The sequence below is a fragment of the Cygnus atratus genome, chromosome 17 (assembly GCF_013377495.2).
Source record: "Cygnus atratus isolate AKBS03 ecotype Queensland, Australia chromosome 17, CAtr_DNAZoo_HiC_assembly, whole genome shotgun sequence".
NCBI lineage: Eukaryota > Metazoa > Chordata > Aves > Anseriformes > Anatidae > Cygnus > Cygnus atratus.
The window spans coordinates 10,452,634-10,468,239 of NC_066378.1; the positions used below are offsets into that span (position 1 = coordinate 10,452,634).

Here is a 15,606-nt window from a genome sequence, read left to right on the forward strand (position 1 = left end):
TAAAAGATCTGCCATTAGAAAGATATAATTTCCTGTCACAAACCTTCTACGCAGATTTTACCTGGCTTCCCCTAGCACTTCTCCCATTACCCGACGTTTTTCTTCACATTTGATATCTTCATTTATATCTGTCCCTCCAAAGATGATTCCAAAAGGAATTCTGCTACCTGCAAAACAATGACCAAGATGAGAAGGGGACAAGGCACAGGATTCATTACCTTTTAAAGGGATTTGAATAATTTTGAAAATTATATTAAAAAAAAAATATATATATATAGTGATAATACTCTAACACACACATAAACAAAAGCCTTTGAAAATGAAACCTGAAGAAACATGAATTTTTAGGGTTTTGGAACTGAAAAGAAACATATAATAAGAACGCACTATCACAGCAAGTCAATCTGTTTTGCAGCTATGAGATTTTCTTTGGCTTTGTCTGTACTTAGTAAAAACAATTACTTTCTACGTTTGGCAGCCCACCAAACAGTATAAATGGTTTAAATGGTATTCACATTTTAATAAGATGCAGTACCTTAAAGTTTGGTTCCAGGTATCTAGCTTCGGTCAATCATTTTACTGCCCTCCCAAGAATTCAAATATAATGGTTTGGGCGGCCAGTTTCGTGTCTACAAAATATGTAGGTAGAGCCATACCATAGGAAAAAGTCACTCACTTAAATAAGGCAGTCAACCTCCAGCAAAACCACTGTTTTGCTTAATTACATCCCAAAAGATGGATCTGTGTTTATAAGTGGTTGCTCTAATACCTTCACTGATGACCCAAGTTCTGGAAGGTGCCTTAGGATGCCGACAGTGGAACAGTAAGAGCAGAGGAAGGTATGTTGACTCAGGAAGGTCTGTGCACAAGACCTTATCAAAATTCAAATTTTAGAGTGTCAGCAAAAGTACAGATATCCCAGTGGTGTGTGCACTGTGTTAAAAGCCTAGTTTTGATACATTGCATGAAAATAAATTCCTATCTGAATACAAGTAAAGCCATCAAAGTAGGGTAGTGTAGCACTTCTCTGCTAACAGCAATAAGCTTTACATGGACAAAGCCAAAGACTATTTAGATGAAAATACAAAAGCCAATAGAAATTTAAGATTCTTTTGTAATAGTATTTGTTTTCCTGGCACCAGGCTATTTTTAGTAACTGACAAGTTACAGAAGTGTTCTCCCCTTAAACTAATGAAGATGGCAGTCAATAATGTTTACTTTTGATTGTTTCAGTACTGAAAACGATTCAGTGGTCAGTTTTACACCACATTAAGCTAACAAATAACAACCTGAGGGTGGCTAATTACTACATGAAGAACATGGTTTTAAATTCCAGACAAATGGCACTGCAGTTTTGCAAAAGAAACAGCCTCTAGTAAGACAGCCTAAAAAAACTCATCAAGGTGGTGATGATAGTTTTGCAGATTTCTGTTAGCTGTAACACATGAAGCCAAGGTTTCCTTCTGACTGTGAACAAGAATCAGTCATTAGGCAGTACTGCCACCACCAACCGTGTATCAAGAAAGACAGAAAATAGGCTTTGTTTTCTCATTTTTGCTATGAGATGGAAGTGGAGGAGTGTTGATGACTCCGTAGATATCACTGGTCTCTGAGCATTGGACCAATAAGCAGGGCATCAGGAGATACTGTGCTGATGGAGACCCTTGCTTTTGAGAGATAATATAACTGGCCTTGAATGTTCGTGGCTGTGAAAATTATTGCTGATGCTTTCTATAGCTACCAACAGTCTTGAGGGATAAAAATAATCAGTTTAAAAGCAGTGAATTCTCATTATTAAAATTCATGGTTAAAAACAAGCAAATGAGGAAAACTTAAAGCAAATAAGAAACAAAATATGTTAATAAAGATTAAAACTTACTATACATTTCACATTTATATTTGAAAATTAAGTGAGCTGTAAGATGAGGATTTATATTTAAATAAATGTTTGATCATTTTGGTGTTTTGTTGTGTTTTTTTGGTGGTTTCCCATTTCAGCATTGCTAATTTGCTCATTACTGGATGAAAGAACAAACAAAATAAATGAAGGACTATTTGCCATTCTGGCTACTTAAAGACTTGGCATTTCTAAATAGTTGTAATACTCTAATATTTGTGGGTAAAGAGAATTAAAGTGCACTGTCAAAACACCACAGCACTAATCCTCAAGAGATTGACTTTCTGTAATACTTGAACAAATATATATTGCCTTTCTAATCAGTAAAAAATGAAATAATTATTCTGTCATCTATTATATGTGCTGGTTTTACATCCCCAATCACGTTGACAAAGTTTCTGTGATAAGGCCCAAAAGATTTACTAATGGTAGTATGACTGCAATAACTAAGTTTCTTAAATATTTCTTAATAAAGTATACAGAAAGAATAAATGTTACCAGAATCAGGAATGTCTTATGAATCACTTTTCTCCTCCAAAAAAATTGCAAGCACTTTGACTAGGATCATCCCAGCAATCCTTTTACTTACTGTCTTTCTTTTCAGATACTTCCATTTTATCTTTCTTTTAGTTATTACAGATGCTTTTAGGAACAGTGTTACTCTGATTTATTTAAATTACTGAGCATTTATAAGTCATTCCAAGCTTTGCAGGTTATTTGGGATTTTGAAACTCTAATAGCAACAGTGTTCAGGTGATGCTATCCAAATCAAAACCACAATGAAGTTTTACAGTAAACATTTAAAATTCAACCTTATTTTTTGTTCCTCAGAAAAAAGAGATAGTTTTAAGACTTTCCATAAGCCTCTTCCAAAACAATTCTAGGTCTTGTCACAAAAGCAATTGTTTCTGTATTCCAACAAGAGAAGTCCTAATACATAGGGTAGCAGAGATCATCACACAGAATTATTTTTGTATTTGTATTCTAGGATCCCTACTGAAATCAGAGCTCCATTGTAACAGAAGATACACAAGCATACTAGACATAATAATTCAGGCTTTCTGAAAACCCACCAGTATAAATTGCCAAGAGACTTCCGAAGTCTGAAAACTAGCACAATGCAACTTACACTGCGATCTGATGAAAGTATCAAATTATGTACCTTTGTACAAGTGAATAGATTTGGACAATTGGAATGTGATCTCAAGAATGGATATGCACTTGCAATTTCAGTAGGTGACAGTGTCTATAATTTTGACAGCAAGTGCTTCTACTGTATCATTAATGGCAGGCTAAAATTTTGTTCTACATGGCCAGTTACCATAGAAAATTCTATTATTTGTCTGATAACATCCTGTCTCCTACAGTTTAGCTGGCACGAACGACAACTCTAAGTTATTCCATGTCCAAAAAAAACTGACTCATTTTTTAACAGAAAAATCAAATTAGCCTATTTTCTATTTTCTATTTTCCATTTGACCTGAGCTATACTTAGCCAAGCTATTGTCCTCTGAAAAAGCACATTTGTTGAAAGTATCTTAATGTTAATATAATGCTCTTATCTTAATGTAGTTAAACTACTTAATTATGAAATGCATTAAGTGCTTTAAAAGTACATTTATTTAGTCCCCTCCTCTCTGGATCAGATCTCCCACAGAGAAAGATTTTCAGTGTTTCTGAACATTTGTTGAAATGGATAAATAGAATAACTACATTACGTGTGGGTTTATGCATTTATTGTCATTTATAACTGTTTGTATTCATTCTCTTCTTTCTCAGTACCTTTTTAAGAAGTATTTTTATTGCAAAATAGAAAAAGAATTAATTACCTTGCAGAAGTCTGCCTCCTTTATAAAGATGAATGGCCAGGGCTGCATCAAACTTATCTGCAGAGGTTAGACTTGCTATTTCAGCTGGACTTTCATACCTGAAAGCATCTTTAAGAACACAGATATGACCTGCAGCATGTAGATGACTCCTTCATTATCAGAGCAGATGGAACAAGAGGAAAAAAAATATGTTAATGCTGCACACATTTCATTTTATTAAATATGCTTAATCAAAATGTTTTTTCTTAATTTTTATTCCTACATTCATCTTGTTTACGCTAACATTATTCAAGCAATCATGGAGCTATAACAAGGGGTTTTCCTGGAAAACATTTTTGTCATCACCATTGTGCACACTGCCAAGCATCATAGTCTGCACCCACTTTATGGCCCAAGCCTGCCATGTGTCAATCCACCTTTGGAAATCAATGGAAATGAACTCTGATCAGCACCTTTCTGGATTAGTCTTTTACTCAAAAGATTCTAAAGATGTTAAAAAGATTCACTTTGAATCAAGTGTGTAAGCCTTGGTCTTGGACATCCTCAGCCCCTTGCTCTGGAGAAAGGCTACCACTTGAAAGAAAACAGAAATACGTCCAGCTAAATAATTCTATTAAAAATAGAGAAAATGCAAAAAGTCTTTGCAAATACAAAAAATGAATACATAAATTAAAGTGGACGGTTGAAAATGTATTCTCTTTCTGTTTGATTGTTTAATTGCTTCTTGTCTTTGTTTACCCATTTGTAAAACAGTCATGGGATAACTGAAGTTAAGAGAAAAACAACACAAAAGTGATTACTCAAAAACTTTCAGTCCTTTTAAAAAATCTCAATTGACAAACAAAATCACGCACACACAAAACACACCTCTCCTAGTGTCAGTTTACCTATTCATCTTTATATACAGTGGTTCTTCACATTAAAATTTGATTCAAAGACTGCTAAAGCCATTAAAATGATTGATTAAAGGGAGTTTTACTTTAGGCATTTCAGTGAGCTTTGTTTCGGTCTTTTCTTTTACACACTAGGCCCACAATTCCACAATTCCACAATTCCCACAAAATACATACAGGAGCAAATACATGTTTTGATAGAAACTAGCACACTGTATCTGCTGACATGTAGATAAAATTGCTTCAAATAACTAGTGTTTATGTTTTGAGTATTACAAAAAGACCACAAGAATGTTTTCTGCTTATTACATATTGTTCCAGTTGATTTATTTCTCATAGCATATTAATTGTTCTGGCATTAAAATCCTGCTAACTCAATAGCTTCTTGGATAACGTTGGCTGTTTTCTTTCTTGATCATTTCATATCCTCCCAAGGAATGTAATTTTCTGTCCTGCAAAAGTTAGTCATTACTGCAGAAATTGGTGCTAAAAATGTTGTAAAATGTCTTGAGGCCTTGGAAGGAATGTATTAGCATTATATCAGAGAGAACTCCATCGGCATAACATATGGTACTGTATTTCTTCCTTATTCTTCAAAGAAACTCATTTTACTTTTAACTTCACTGTTTGAAACAAGACCAATACATTATAATAAGCACTAATAAATAATAAAATGCAGCCAGATTGTGAGCTCTTTATTTACACTGTTGAGCAATTATTTACTTCAGTTGTCCCATGAACTTGTACCAAGTACCTGCCTGCCATTTGAAAGAGGTTCTCAATTTATATCTAAATAATGATGCCCAAATCTCACAGCTGTGGAAAGAAAAATCTCTTGGGCAAATACTTGGGATGCTCGTACATGCGTTCCATAAGTTCACAGGTGCTCATTAAATAGTCTAAAAGATTTTTTTTCCCATCAGTATTCCAATTACCATAAATCACTATCATGTACAAGCAATATGTTTGCATATTACAATTAATTTGAAAATAACTCTCTCAGGACATCAGGAGTCAAGAAACTCAGCTGAGAATTTTGATCTAAAGCTTCTTTATTGTAATACACTAGGAATGAGACCTTTCTCCACAGTTTCCATAGCTCCAAATCTCACAGCTGAATGACAGCTGTTTCTGTGGTAGAGAGGGACTCCCTTACGTATTCCAGTGCTCAGAAATTGTGGATTATCTCTTTTACTTCATTTTTTCCCTACACATAATGACTCAGGAGCATGTAATAAATTTGCATATGGCTTAAGAAGGAAAAAATTATGATTTTTTTTCCCAGAATAATTAGAATTCCCAGATGTGAGGAGATCTTAATCCCATAAACATACCATTAAGTTCAATATAATTAGTCACAAGCTTCAAATTATGCATATATGGAAATGTATGTATGTAGAACCAGTTAGGGGGTACTATTTAAGTACTGAAATTTACAGTTATATTTTCCTATTTTTTCAATGGCATTTCATCTTTATAACCAAAAAAAAAATGCAGACTGTGATTTTCACACATATGCTGTTATCAAGGAATATGATAACAGGGTGCTGCAAAGCTATTGCAGGGGATTTTTTTTTTTGAAGGCTGATCTGTCTATGAAGTCACAGATGTCCCTGAATCAAGCCAAGACATAAGAGATACATTACCCATATTTTCTCCTCCTAGGAACAGTGTATTCACATTATTTTGCCATTTCATAAACAAATACTTTCTACATGAAAAATAAAAATGAACACATCTCCTGCTGTCTGTGAATCTAAGACAAGATAGAAAATGCCAAATTTCAAGGCTACACTTTCCCTCTATCACAGTTTTGTATGAGGTGTATTTCCAAGTGTCTAACTACCAGTGTTTATTGCTTCGATCCAGATTTTGCCTTGCTTTTTCATCTTTCCCTTCTACTGAAAGACTCATGAAGCCAATGGCACTCACTATTTGGGGAGAATAATATTTCTAAAATGGAGCTGACTGTCAGATTCCAATTTGGCCTGTTTTGCTGGAAAGTAGCCAAACTGGGAAAACTTCAGTCATTCAGTAGTAAGCTTGAAAGATGATTTCTTAGAGAAGATGGTAATTGTCACTGCTGACACTGTGATATTTATGTACATCTAAATACTGGATAAAATATTTCCCAACCCCATTTTAGTATTATGGGAAGTCATCTTTTTCATTTTATTTTTTACACTCCTTGGAAATCTAGAGGCTTATAAGTGACACATACGTATGTAAGTGTCTGCTCTGGGTCTATAGGGTATGCAGAGGGATATTGCTAAAAGGTGTAATCCCGTACTGACACATTTTCACTTTGTTAAAGACTTCTATAGAAAAACAGTTTTCTCCAACACAACTACGAAACACTAGGTGATGTTTTACATTTCATTTTTTCCTTCCTACATTATTGATCACTACTTCTCACTTATCCTGACTTAGAAGGCTTCTTTCCTCCAACCTGAAGCTGCAGTTCACAGGTCCTCATATGAAGAAACTCTTCTGCAGCTCCAAACACAGCATGGCTGAAGCTAAAATACAAATGAGTTAGAAGTATGCTTACTTCTAAGATACAGTAGTTTTCAAACTATTTTTATTTTCTGACATCGCCCTCTCAGAAACCTTTACGTTCAAATTTTCCAATATTTTAATGGAATTACTTACAGACAAAGAATGTTTGATTTTCAAAATGTTTCTGGTAGGTAGATGCACTGACATTTTCTGAGCAGCAGACATTAGGCTTCATCCAAAAATATTAATTACCTCTTTCCCCAGGCTGTCTATTCTGTAAAGCAGCTATGCATGAACTATTCTTAAATCTATACAGCATGATCCAAAACTTATTAAGTTAGCAGAGTGACTTCCACTGCCTTTTCTGAAACTTGGCCACAGCCGAATACTCACAATTCCCACTGAAACTGGTGGAATTACAAGACTTGAAACCTACTCAATCTTCTCTGTTTCCTTTGCAAATTGTACTGAATTTTTTTATAGTTCTTAAAGTAAAGTATTCTTCATTTTATTTCTCTCTCAAACTTCTTCAAATATCACACACAATTTGTGTTGGCTGGAATGAAGTATGAAGAAAATCCACTGTGAATAAGAACAGAAATTAAAAATGGATTGATATTGCCTCTGTCCCTACATTCTGAAATCAGTAATTGTCCTTTGGAAGGACAAAATAACTCTACAAGGTTTAATCCTGCCTTATAAATAGGTCTAGTCATGCAAAACATTTGGGATGCAGCGTACATCAAGAGCAGGCCATACAAATAATTGAGTATCAGTTCCCAATGTTGAGGATGACCACTTGCCTTTTGCAGCTGTCCTTTTCTTGGAATGGCTACACAAACAGCAGAAATTTACCAGCACCTGTGCAAACTGACATAGGTTGGTAAAAGACCTCTTAGAAGAAAGTATCCTGAAGAGAAGAGGATTGCCTCCCGTACAAGTGCTTTTCTGTGTGATTTTAATGGTGGCAGATAGGGTAAGACTAAATACAAGTAAAGTTGGGGATCAGAATTACTCCAACAAATCACAGAATATCCTGACTTGGAAGGGACCCACAAGGATCACGGAGTCCATCTCCTGGTTCTACATGGGACCACCCAAAAATCAGACCCTGTGTCTGAGAGCACTGTCCAAATGCTTCTTGAACTCTGGCAGGCTCGGTGCCATGACCACGTGCCTGGGAAGCCTGTTCCAGTGCCAACCACTCCCTCAGTGAAAAACCTTTCCCTAACACCCAGCCTGACCCTTCCCTGTCCCAGCTCCATGCCGTTCCCTCGGGTCCTGTCGCTGTCCCCAGAGAGCAGAGCTCACCACCTGCCCCTCTGCTCCCCTCATGAGGGAGCTGCAGGCCACCATGAGGCCTCCCCTTAGGCTCCTCTCCTCTGGGCTGAGCAAACCCAGGGACATCAGCTGCTCCTCATGTGTCTTGCCCTCCAGACACGTCACTATCTTTATAGCCCTCCTTTGGACACTCTCAAAGAGTTTTATGTCCTTCATATATTGTGGTGCCAAAACTGCTCACAGAACTTGAGGTGAGGCTGCACCAGCACAGAGCCAAGCAGGACAATCTCTTCCCTTGACAGGCCAGCAGCGCCATGTCTGATGCACCCCAGGGTACAGCTGGCCCTCTTGGCTGCCAGGGCATACTGCTGACTCACACTCAACTTGCCATTGACCAGAACCCCCAGATCCTTTTCTGCAGGGCTGCTCTCCAGCCTCTGGTCTCTCAGTCTGTACGTATATCCAGGGTTGCCCCTTCCCAGGTGCAGAATCCGGCACTTGCTCTTGTTAAACTTCATATAGTTGGTGATTGCCCAGTCCTCTAATTTGTCAAGATCTCTCTGCAAGGCCTCTCCACCCTTGACACAATTAATAACCGCTCCTCCCAATTTAGTGTCATCCACAAACTTACTTAGTACACCTTCAAGTCCTGTGCTGAAAAATACTGCAAAGAGAAGCAATAAGCCATGCATTGTTGAATTTGTGGGTTTAATTTTCTTGCAGTTGATTACCTGGAAATTTACAGAACAGCTATTTAAACTGTCCCGTTTCAAACTGAAACAATCTCTTCCTCTCCAAAAAGACATTTATGTATTGATGAAATACTTCCTCCAAATGTTTTTAATTAACTAATTAATTCAAGATTTCTATTCCCCATTACTAATAAAGTAATAAATGATTAATAGAACATTTCAAGGGGCACAGAAGACTCATTTTTTTCTTTCCTAACACCCTTTTTGATCTCATTGCTAGGACTGAAGAATGGCAGCCCAACCAAAGACTTTTGTGTCGTGTTTCATTCTCTATTCACTGCTAAATTTTCTGAAGGCAATTAAAGATTATGCAGACTAATATAAACAAAGCTCATAGCACCTGCGTTATGTCACTTGTTTTAGTGAACTGATTTCTAGCCAAATTAGATTCTGGTTTCTTTGTCACCAGCTACTTTAAGCTCAGGAAATGAATATATTATTTATGAAAAGATGCAGCAGTTACAGAAACAGCCATAACATCATAAACATAGTATACTCAGTGATATTAAGCCATAAAATTAATCTACACTGGCAAGTGTCCAACCCGGAGGCAATTTCACTGTTTCGTGTATACTCGACTGAAAGTTACCATAGTTCAATATAAAAAAAAAATAGATTGAACAAATAATTTTGTAAGTATGCATACAGAAACAACTGAAGACAAATATTAATCTGAGTATTTATTCTGAGTGTCTTACCATGTGTGCTACAAAGGTAACCATATAAACTTAACCTTAGTATGGCAAATTAGTTCAACAAACATTTGGTCATACATGTAGATATTTTTTAAAAAAGTAAAGCCTTAAGAAAACCAGTGTTAAGTATCTATGTTACATGGTTTAACTGATAGCTGTCACTTGAGCAGCCTTTTAGTCAGGAAGTCAGATTTTATTTCTAACTAATACTCTTCACTACTTTTCCTGATCCGATTTTTTTTTCCTAAATGGGCTTCTTTATATTACTATTATAAATAACATTTATGTTAAGTGATAAGATAGCAATTGAGCATGACATAAGTTACTGATTCTCAAAGACTATTTCTGTTAGAATCCTTTACCTACCTTTATTTTGACCATGAATTAAATTAACCTCTCATTCATGACTTTCTTTCTGTTTGAAGGTCTATGCACATGAGAGAGCGGCATCCATTTTGTGTAAGGTGTGTCCATAAAGCATTAGGATGCTAAAGCAAATTGGTGTACTCTGCACAGATACTGCAGATGCGTTCACATAGCTGCAAATGATTGCGTTAACATGGTAGTATGTTAAACCATCTGTCAACTGTGCTGTTCTGTCTCACCAAGCCTATTCTCTCTTTTGTACTAACACGCATTGGCTTAGGCCACCATGCAAGAGTCACAGCTGGAGAAACCTAACCAAAATTACTGGTTACTGAAACTCCAACAAACGCCCCTTGCTAAACCATTGTGTCTTGATGCAGTATGTTCGATGATTATGACCAACCCTGGTTTATTTAAAAGATAATTTGAAATAATACATGGGCATTTGTTTGACTGGCTTATTCACGCTTAGTTTAACTTGAAATAATGCAGAACCAGCTGTTTACTAGATTATCTCTAAACTGCTTCACAGACTAGATGTTTATTAGACTTTCCTCAAAGTTGAAGATGAAAGTAAGTGAATACTTAATTTGTAAAGGTAGAAGAAATAATCTTATGGAGGAAGAATGAACATAGTCTACCCCAATAATAACTAGCCTTGTTTTATCCAGAGAGAGCAAAAAATGAGAGTAACATAAATTAAGAATTCCCCACAAACTACCACACATGAACTCTATGCTGATATGTACATGTACAAAATCTATATTAAGAACGTAAGAATGTATTCATCTAAGTATTTTATTGGCAATTATTCTATTAAAATACAGACTTCAGCCTTCTCTGGTCTTTATTCTCCATCTGCTTTATAACTTCAATGCCTGTGTGACTGATGCAAAGCAGAAGGTACGTTTCACCACTATCTTACACAATACGGCAGCCCTGCACAAATCTAAGACTGAACTTGGTATGACACAACTAGAGTGAAAACTTAAACAATGTCAACCGACTGTTTCTATGCATAACAGTGAAATGTGATAATACAGAGAGGAAGGGTCAAGGAAAATGTGTAATAGCAGAGGGTGTTCTGAAAGGCTCATCCTAAGAAAAACAACCAAATTGTGGATTACAAGCTAGAAGCCTGTCTCAAGAGGACAAAACATGTTTTTATGGGTATTCTTTTTTTTTTTTTTTAATAAAAAGCTTAAATGCACAGCTAAGTCTTTAAAAATGCCATCACCCACATGCTTTTTCCATATTTCATGGAAAAAAGTTAAATGGTGACATTAAGAATGTTGTGTCTTTATGCACCACTGTTAGTCCAAACAATTTCAAAGCACTATAGATTCACGTTTGTAATTCCCACAGGAGCTGCATGTCACAGAGCCCCCAGTAAGGAGGTAACGGCAGTGGCTCTTGCAGAAGTGCTGCCCTAGGAGAACTCCTGCATAGACCCTCATTTCAGAGCCCTCAGAAGCTACCGCTCTTCACGTTTACTTGTCATCTAATTCTGGGTATTTCCCAACACGGGCAGCCCTTGGGAATCTGCTGCACTACTGACTGACGACTGACTAACCAGGTTGTGCAAGGGGCCAGCAGTGACGCTGGTGAGGGCATCTCTGCTCTGGGCTTGCAAGCTGGGGTCACCCCTGCAGTGTGAACTCCTCCTGTGCCAATAGACTGCCTTGAGCTGAACGTGTTTGATATATATATACATACATATATATATATGTAAGTGGCCGGGGGGCACCCCCTCGGCTCCCCCTCTCCCTTACTCCCCTGCTGTAGGGCAAAGCAGCAAAGAAGCCTCCCCGTGCCCCAGCCCCTCTTCAGGAGCCCCTCAGGCCGGCGCGGCTCTGCCTCCCCGAGCCCCCCACCCGGCACATCCCCGGCTCCCCGGACGGCAGCGGATCCCCCCTCGGCACCGCCGGAGTAGGGCCCGCGGAGCCGCCGCTGGGCGCCTGGCCGCCGCCCCCTCACACACCCCCCGCGGCCGCCATCCACGCGGCTGAGGTGGGAGACACCGCCTCCGTGCGCCGCCGACAGGCACTGAATGGCGGCCGGGCGCCGAACCTGAACCGGGCCCCGAACCCGGACCCCCGGGGATGGCGGCAGCCCCTTGGAGCTCCCTCCTCATCGTCAGGGCCGCGGCAGCTCGGCGTGAGGGCGGCCGCTGCCGCCTCCCCCCCTTGCCGGGGAACGGGCAGCGCCGGCGGATGGGGGATGTTGGGGAGGCGGTGGATCGGGGGTGGATCCCCCCCCGGCCCCCTCACGGGACACTTACTGTATCCTCTCAGCCGTGGTCGCGTTGCCGGTCTTCGCCCGGAGGCACGCCAGCAAGAGCAGCCTCATAGCGGCATCTCCCGTCAGGCCGGGCCGGCAGCCACCTCAGCCGGTGCCTCCCTCACCTGCCGGCGGGCTCGGGAACAGCGCGGCGGAGCGGGCGGCCACCGGCACACCCGGCGGGGCCACGGGCGGCCCCTGAGGAGGCGGCGGGCTGAGGGTGGCTCCGTCTCCAGGTCCCCCAGGTTAAAGACCGCGCTTAATGTCAGGAAGGCTGTAAGGCCAGGGGAAGGGTCTGGTGAGGAGCTGCAATGTTCGCTACAGCGGGCAGAACCCCGTTACAGATGCACAGAGGGAATCGTAGAATGGTTTGGGGCCCCCAGCCCCATCAAGCCTGGCCACGGGCACTGCCAGGGATGGGGCAGCCACGGCTTCTCCGGGCAGCCTGGGCCAGCGCCTCACTGCCCTCATAGTGAAGAATTTCTGCTTTATATCTAACCTAAAACTACCTTCCTTTAGTTTAAAGCCATTACCCCTTGTCCCATCACTAGACACCCTGATAGAGTCCCTCTCCAGCTTTCCTGTAGGTCCTTTAAATACTGGAAGGCAGATAAAGAGGTGTCCCCAGAGCTTTCTCTTCTCTGAGCTAAATAACCCCGACTTTCTCCACAGGAGAGGTGCTCCAGCCCCCTGATCATCGTTGCCCCCAGGGAAGGGGCAAAGGAAGAGCCTGAACCCCAAACCAGGAAGACTAGATCCCAAACTATCAAGGAAGTGTTCAGGACACAACTCCAATTATAACCAGCACAGCGAGCAGCTGGGTGGGGCACAGGCAGTAAAACCGGGAGGCCAGTTGTGGGAGTCCCTTGGGAGACTGACAGAGGCCAGGTGGCAGACAGCAGATATCCATGCCCTTGAACTTGATTCAGTATTTTCTAAAAACATTGAGAGCACATGCAGGATGCTTGTGACCGTGAGATAGACTAGAAAGAGGAATTGATCTAACAGCTCACTTTTTTGCTTGGATGCTTATAACCATGACCATTTCCCTGATGTAATTTATCACAGGGCCGCACCAATGCCTATATTACCCTGCGGCTGTATGAGAGAAGAACAGGTGGTCCACAAACTGCAGTGCCTGTTGGTTTCAGTGACTCTTCAAGTCTCCACGTTAGGTATGGGTAAAAAATATACTCCACTTATAGAGAAAGGCTATTAAAATTCATAATTTAAAAAATCATAGTTCTTGAAATGCTTTCTGTGGATCTTTGAGGATGACAGGGGATGACAGGTATTCAGGAGTTGAAGGTTTAGAAGAGAAAAAGATGTACTCCTTTTTTTTTTTTTTTTTTTTTTTTTCTCCGCCATACCTTGGCAAATTGTTAAGTATTTTGGTAATCGGGCTTGGGTTCTGCTATCAGACCTTCATGCTACAGAGATATGTTCAACTCTCTGCATCTCACTGAGGCTCAGTTGGAAATCATTCAGCATGACATATTGTTCAGGCCATTTTAATGTTCATGCAAACTAAAAAAGTTGGCTTCTACTTAGAAGCTAAGAGCACCAAGTCTTGCATAAATGCTGAAAATAGCACAAATGCTAATTTAAGGGTAGGCAGGACCAAGCTGTTTTCATCACCATTTTAGAAAGCATTTCTGGCATGAAATCCTAGCTCCATTGAAATTCAGAGGGTTTTTGTCAACCTGGCCAGGATTCTAGCTGGATGGCCAGCACCAGCCACCCCTGCTTTAAAAGTCGTCACTGCCCTGTTATCAGTCTGTCCAGCAGACCTGAAATACATTACACTGACTGAACGATGACACACAGCTGCCTTTTTTCTCCTGACACATTTCTGCTCTATATCCATTATCAGCACCCCCTCGTTCTGGTTCCAAGAAACACACACCCCACAAGGTGGTTCATCCAGGGGTACTGCACCAAGAAAGGCTGGCAGTGCGTGTTCCAAACAAGAAACACACCTTCCGTGTTCTTGCAGCCCTGTACTACTGGCCTAAAATGGCTCATGTAACCCAAACGGGGGTATTTTCTACTTTTACAGACCAAAGCAGGATATGAGTGACTCAGAAAGTCATGTCTATTGGTAAAAAGGAAGCTGTGGTGATGAATCTCCATGAGCTACCTAATTGTAAAGAGCATGGCCATCATAGCTTTTTTTTTTTTTTAAGCAAAACCACAAGCTCAAAAAACAGACAATAGCTATCCAACACACTTAGTGTATAACACGAAAAAGACAAAAATGCAAACATCAAAGTAGACAAGGCCTGTTCCACCAAAGAACTGAGACGAATGAGGAAACTCAACCAGTCATCTGGGAAATAAAGAGGAAATAAAAGAAACATTCAAAGAGGTCTGAACATTTTATTACTTTATATTTTTTTGTTACATAGGCTTTGACTGACAAAATTAACTTACAAGTCTTTGCAGCATTAGGTTTTGTTGCATCTTTGAAAACATGTACGTGCATCTTAATGAAGAAGTTTTAAACATATTGTAGCTAAATGTTCTTGTTCAGAGAAAAAATAAAAATATCCTTCCTGAAGCCACTATTGATTCAAGACAGAATGTTCAAGTTAGAACAGAAGCTTTTCAATTTCAGTCAGAATTTGTCAATACCTGAAGATTTAAATAACATTTTATAGCATACATTTCAAACGTTATTTAACATTGATATGTGTTTTTAACAGTTAGTGGATAGGCCAACATAAAATCTCACCCCACTTGCTAAGGGGAATTATGAAGGACCTACAACGCACTAGTTGTGTATATTGAAACACACACAGAGCACTTAGTTATTTTGTAGTCTCTAGGAAGTACTACTAGACCCCCTAGAAGATGTAACCACATGGTTGATATGATGTACTGTATTAAGCAGGGCAAACCTGAAACGTAATGCTTTAAATTACAGATTGTCACGTTACAGTAGCTCACAAAAAGAGATCTCTGTTCAGCAAGTTGCATTTTCCTCATTGCCCTTTGACACAAAATATAACTAGTTAAGAGTGCAAATATATTTAATGAGTCATTTCTATGGCACATATTATTTACAAAGGCCCGTCATTAAATGAATATATTTACTTTCACAAGCATTACTTG

General features: G+C 39.5%; 1 protein-coding gene across 2 annotated transcripts in view; it reads right to left on the reverse strand.

Annotated features, from left to right (window-relative positions):
- The window catches only part of GLT1D1 (glycosyltransferase 1 domain containing 1), a 57,281-nt gene extending 44,650 nt beyond the window's left edge, over nucleotides 1-12,631 (reverse strand). Inside the window, exons 1-3 of one of the 2 annotated variants that reach the window (XM_050714168.1) lie at nucleotides 12,494-12,631; nucleotides 3,727-3,875; nucleotides 62-167 (exon numbers count right to left, since the gene is read on the reverse strand). In XM_050714168.1, coding sequence (XP_050570125.1) covers nucleotides 62-167; nucleotides 3,727-3,875; nucleotides 12,494-12,561 — 323 coding nt within the window. In that variant the 5' untranslated portion in view covers nucleotides 12,562-12,631. The remainder of the gene's footprint in view (nucleotides 1-61; nucleotides 168-3,726; nucleotides 3,876-12,493) is intronic. The other variant, XM_050714169.1, reaches the window with a different exon arrangement.
- Nucleotides 12,632-15,606: the final 2,975 nt, after the last annotated feature.